The following is a 6,176-nucleotide window of genomic DNA, read 5'->3' as shown; positions in this document are numbered from 1 at the left end:
ACTGTCAGTTCTGTCCCAGTGAGCAGAGGGCACTGGGGACCTGTCTCAGACACAGCCATCCCATAGACAGGGGCCCAGCCCTCAACAGAGACCCCTGCATCAACAGCCAAAGTGCATGTATACTCCCTGCCAACAGCTGTCATATTTACCTCAGTGTGCTGTTAGAAATTCTATGCTATACTGCTGAGACTGCTGCTTTCTTTATCCTTTTCTTTTGAAAACATTTACATCATCATAAAAAGATTACGTATTTTGTTCCACTGCAAACTGTGTTGCAAGAACTGAACTACAACCCAAAACCACAGTAGGATGAAAACACAGATGATCATCAACTCCTAACCCTCAATAAAGAGGCTGGCGAAACAACCCACTTGAGAAAGTAAAATATATTGTTTCTGACGTTATTACTGAGTAATTCACAGACCACATTTTTCCTTCCTTGTCTGCATTTGTGCTTCAAAATATTTATTTTGGGTTGTAAGTCTTGATTACAGCTGGTAACATGGTTTTAGGGCTCTATTCCATCCGCATCACAGAAGTTCCGAGTTACATTTACATTTACATTTAAGTCATTTAGCAGACGCTCTTATCCAGAGCGACTTACAAATTGGTGCATTCACCTTATGACCTCCAGTGGAACAGTAGTGCATCTAAAAGTTAGAGTTATAGTGTGATTGACATTTAAAGGCAATGTTCCCGAGATAGCAGAGACCACATTCACGGTAAATGCTGTATATGTCGTCTGAAACGGAAATGGCCTTTACATTTCTATCACGCAATCTGTAGCGCTTCACAGATACAGACTGAACCCTCAGTGGCTATTAAAGAGACCAGTATGTTCATTGTCTCTAACAGCACAGTGGCCCCTCACTTTGGGAATGTGCCCACCCTTCACTTTGGGCACTGCCCCCTCACACTCTGGGCTCAGCATGTGGAGACACTCTGCCTCTAGGACAGGAGACGGGCCTCGGTCTCCTCCACAACTCATAGCAGATGGAAGCTGGCCGAATTGATATTCATGAGCACCTACATTGACCTGCTCCCTTTTGTCCCCTTCTACCCCTCATGTGCATTGACAGCCCCCTCCACTTTCTCCTCCCTTGTTCCCATAAATAATCGGCTCAATTGCGATGTGACAGCCAGAGGCGCACAACAACAGGCTGATGTCACCACTCCTCTCTCTCGTGGAGGCTTTAATAAGCAAGTACCCCCCGCCATCCTCACAAGCTTCACTTGCTATTGAAGGTGAATAATGATGTCTGATTGACAATGCGTCACCTCTGTGGGGAATCTGCAAGGTGAAGGGCAGGTCATCTGTCAGTCCTGACAGGGCACAAAATGTGGACAATAATGGAGGATTTGTGTTGCTTGAAAAACAGAGACTTGGAGCCCAAGGTGGAATAAATCAGGACAACTTAAGTAAACAAGAAAATAAAGCAATTCATCTGAGTCCCTACAGCCATGGACAGGGTCAGTGTTAAAACACCAATAACTAATCCAGCACTCTGTGGAAACATTATGCATTTAAATCAGGCATTTTCTTGAGGCTGAAGCATTCTGTTTTAAAATATCATTCCCAGACTTCAAATGAGGACTTTTTATTGACTGTTATGTCTTCACACTATGCTTGTTTTTCTCAGTCTCAAAGACTGAGTATGTTCAGCACATCCTAATGACAACGATGAACAAAAAGTGATGTTTGAAGACATCACCTAGCGTTGCCCCACCCACTTAACTTTGCCCCACCCAACTCTTCCTAGACCATCTGTCAAAGGGATAATACCATCCATTTAATTGCACCTGCCATCTTAGCAATGCATTAGCTGTCCATAAACCCATGTTCCTGGAGTCCATTCTATTCCTATATGGAGCCCTTGACTGTCACCTCAGCCACAGCACACAGATGTACCTTTTATTAGTACGCGTTTCCAGGGATTAATACAATTCCTAAAAAAAAAAACATTCCGGTGACATCATTGGCCTCTCAGATTCCAGGAAGGGAACAGAGGCGGTTTTTCATTACCTGGTAAAGGACAGATGAGGCACTGTGTCCCTGGAAAGGCCTTTTCTCAAAACAGTGCCATTTGAAACGTTCACTTCATCCCTCCTGCAGCAATTAGTCATTAGTTGACGTTACATATTTCAGTTCAAATACACAGGTCTGAAGGATAAAACAGCTCACACATGAATCAAAAATCGAACTCGTTCTTGCATCCTTCCATATTTACCTTCAGCAATGATATTCCGTAGGCAATAAAGGCTACTTCCATTGAACCTAGCAGTCAAAGTTAGCTCTTAACAGGGATCAGGAGCTGTCCCACTGTGTGGCGCTAGTTTAAGCCTGTTGCATGGAGACAGCAATCCAGGTGATGCATCAGCCCATTGCAGGAAGCCAGAGGCAGACATGGGTATCAGGGTCTGTGGGGGTTGATGGATGGCACTGGAGAGCCAGCCAAACCAAGCCATTTACACTGTAATAAATTAAATGTTTACGGCTGCCCACGGCTCTCTGTACTAGCGGACATTTCTTCTGGTGTCAGCAGCACATTATCATATTTAATCGCCCCCAGTAACCTACACTAAATGGGTAGGAGATTGAAGTGGCCATCAGTCCATCTTCGTAAGTATGATTTACATCATAAACAACAAAAATCAAGATATTTATGCACCTGTTTATTAAGTCCTTTCAAACTCTGAAAGCTTTATTGATTTGTTTTTTTCGATAGCATTTTATTTAATGTAATTCTTTTACGACGACATAAGTGCTCTGCAAACCTTTATCAGAAGATCCCTGAAAACAAACGGACCTCCTGTTAAAGCATGAAGAGGATACGGTCATTACATGGCAGGCATGCACAATGAAAGTGCATGGTGTTATCTAAAGCATAGAATTCTGGTTCTTTTTAATAAGCATGGTTAACAACTAGAAATCTTTACAGTTGTGATCATACTTAAAATAAACGACAGATCATGAATGGGAAGAGGTACATAAAAGACTAAACCCTCACACGCACACTCCCACAACGTACAAGTACACAAGCATACACTTCAGACATTAAACATATGTATGCACGCACAACTACAGCATGGAGTTTAGTAAAAGGAACATTGCTGGTGTCTCTGATCGACACCAACTGCAGACATTGAGCTAAGAATAACGCTGTATTGCAGGTTGTCATGAAAAACCATTTGGACCTGAAAAGATTGATAGAAAATACATATGTTTCCACTAGTGGTTAAGCAGCCAATTGATTAATGGTAAAAAAGCAAAGCTGACAAATGTAGAAATAGCAAAAACTGGCCAAGTAATATTTAATACAATATAGTTATTTTCATGTACCAACTCCCCTTATGGACTATACCCAAATGGATCAAACATAAGCTTCCTTGTACAAAAAGAAAATAAAAAACATGGTAATAAAAATAAAGAGTGCTGTGTAAATATATATTCATATTTATAAATTTAACTGTATTTACAAGGAGATTGTAATATGAATGAAATAACTGACCACTGCACCAACATATACAAGGTAGAGTGCCTTCAAAAAGTATTCACACCCCTGGACCTTTTCCACATTTTGTTGTGTTACAGCCTGAATTTAAAATACATTAAATTGAGATTGTGTCACTGGCCTAAACACAATACCCCATAATGTCAAGTTAAATAACGTTTTTTGAAATGACAAAAAAATGAAAAGCTGACATGTTTTGAATCAATAAGTATTCAACCCCTTTGTTATGGCAAGCCTACAGTCTATGAGTAAACATTTGCTTTATAAGTCATATAATAAGTTGCAATAAGTGTTTTAACATGCTTTTTTTATGTCTACCTCATCTCTGTACGCCACACATACAATAATCTGTAAGGTCCCTCAGTCGAGCAGTGAATTTCAAACACAGATTCAACCACAAAGACCAGGAAGGTTTTCCAATGCCTTGCAAAGGGCACCTATTGGTAGATGGGTCAAAATAAAAAAGCAGACATTGAATATCCCTTTGAGCATGGTGAAGTTATTCATTACACTTTGAATGGTGTATCACTACAAAGATACAGACGTCTTTCCTTACTCAGTTGCCGTAGAGGGATTTCACCATGAGGCCAAAAGAGACTTTAAAACAGTTACAGAGTTTAATGGCTGTGATAGGAGAAAACTGAGGATCAATAACATTGTAGTTACTCCACAATACTAACCTAAATGACAGAGTGAAAAGAAGGAAGCCTGTACCTGGGGCGGCAGGTAGACTAGTGGTTAGAGCGTTGGGACAGTAACCGAAAGGTTGTTAGATCAAATCCCCGAGCTAATAAGGTAAAAATATGTTGTTCTGCCCCTGTTCTGCCGTCATGTTCCTAGGCCGTCATTGTAAATAAGAATTTGTTCTTAACTGACTTGCCTAGTTAAAATAAAGGTTAAAAAATATTCCATAACATGCATGCAAGTAAAACTGCAAAAAAATGTCAAAGAATTCAACTTTATAATTTTACAATCCAGGAAAGACTAACAGTTGGAATCACTGCCAAGGTTGATTACAACATGTATTGACTCAGGAATATAAATACTTATCTAATCAAGGTATATTAGTGTTTTATTGCTCATATTTTTCCAGAATATTTTTCTTCCACCTAGAAATTACTATTTTGTATAGATCGTTGACAACAAATGATAATTCAATCCATTTTAATCCCACTTTGTAACAACAACATTTTGAAAAGGTCAAAAGGTGTGAACACTTTCTGAAGGCACTGTATGACTGTCCCTTGTTAATATATTCTCTGGATTTGGTCTTAAAAGCAAAATAATTTCATTTATTATTGATGAACATTGGAAAAATACAACAGACATAATCCTAACTCAAATCCATCCAATTCATAATTCTTTCAGTTTAGTACGGTCTGTTTATCTTGTTCCATGGAATGCCCAAAGTGGAGAAATTAGTCTTTCCTTCTCCTGCACCGTTTGACACAAAAAGAAAGACAATCCCAGCAATACAAAGTGCCCCGAAAACATATCCACTTCAATCACGAGCCAAGAAACTGCTGCAGCCTTGAGTCCTTGATGCCCAACCGGTACGTTTAAAAGTTTCAGAATTAAGCTTTGTCCCACTCTCCACCAGTGTTTTGCCTAGTCTCTGGGAGGGTTGGGAGAGTTCATACCAGGCCAGTGGTGCAGAGAAGGAACGACAGTAAGAGGAATGTCAGGGTGTTTGAGGGGAGTGAGGTATCAGCGCTTCTTGAGGGCCACCCCGTTGGAATGGGGAGGGAACTTTGGCAGGCAGGGCTCCTCAGCCCCAGCATCGTGGGAGAAGACAGAGTCCTCGCCAGAGGAACAGGTGGAGCTGCGAGTGTCAGGGTAGCTGGGGGAATACTGGTCCAGAGGCACAGACAGCTCCAAGTACTCCTGCAAACACACACAGATGGGATTTATGAGAGAGGATTGGACACACTGGCCAGAACACAGTCATATATCTGTCTTTGGATATCATCCATTTCACACCCACATACAGACAAGTGGCTTAAATATCAAGTAAACACAACATTTTAACATGTAGCATTTGGTCCTGACAGTAATACAAGGATGTGAGTTTATCACCTTTGTTGACCCTGTGTGAACTGCTGAGGCGTGCTCAATGTAGAGACTCACCTGGTTGGACGTCATGGCCAGGGTGCGGTCCAGGTCTTCCACCAGCTGTTTGAACGTGGGCCGGTGAGAGGGAACGGCATGCCAGCAGTCCCTCATCATCATGTATCTGGGAGGGAGGAGGAGAAATGGAGAGAATAGAGAGGGAGAATAAGAGCGGGAAAGAGTCCTAATTCTGCTGCTGGCTTGCCTGTCTTTTTTTATTATCAGAGATCAATGTCGTTGCAGCAGCTGCATCCCTGTGCTCTGGGATAAACCCATAGCATCCATTCTAATGATAGAACACTGAGGAAGGAGGCTTACAGTTCGTGAGTGCAGGTGGAGGGCTTGTCCATGCGGTGGCCCTCCTTCAGCAGCTTGAACAGCTCTTCTACAGGGACCCCCGGGTACGGCGAGCCCCCCAGGGTGAAGATCTCCCACAGCAGCACCCCGAAAGACCATCTGCAGATACAGACGGACAGGACAAGCCCCATTAGTCAACACACAGGTCATATCATACAAGCCACGGGTATCTGGCCAACTTCTGCCCATTCCAAATAT

At 41.9% G+C, this 6,176-nt stretch overlaps 1 protein-coding gene across 7 annotated transcripts in view; it reads right to left on the bottom strand.

Moving 5' to 3' along the window:
• Positions 1-2,658: 2,658 nt before the first annotated feature.
• The window catches only part of fgfr1a (fibroblast growth factor receptor 1a), a 44,759-nt gene continuing 41,241 nt past the window's right edge, over positions 2,659-6,176 (bottom strand). For all 7 annotated transcript variants that reach the window (XM_029677999.2, XM_029678002.2, XM_029677995.2 and 4 more), the window contains 3 exons: positions 5,940-6,077; positions 5,640-5,745; positions 2,659-5,396 (listed from right to left, as the gene is read on the bottom strand). In XM_029677999.2, coding sequence (XP_029533859.1) covers positions 5,220-5,396; positions 5,640-5,745; positions 5,940-6,077 — 421 coding nt within the window. In that variant the 3' untranslated portion in view covers positions 2,659-5,219. The remainder of the gene's footprint in view (positions 5,397-5,639; positions 5,746-5,939; positions 6,078-6,176) is intronic.

Source organism: Oncorhynchus nerka, linkage group LG13 (assembly GCF_034236695.1).
Source record: "Oncorhynchus nerka isolate Pitt River linkage group LG13, Oner_Uvic_2.0, whole genome shotgun sequence".
NCBI lineage: Eukaryota > Metazoa > Chordata > Actinopteri > Salmoniformes > Salmonidae > Oncorhynchus > Oncorhynchus nerka.
This window is presented reverse-complemented; position numbering and strand designations above follow the sequence as displayed.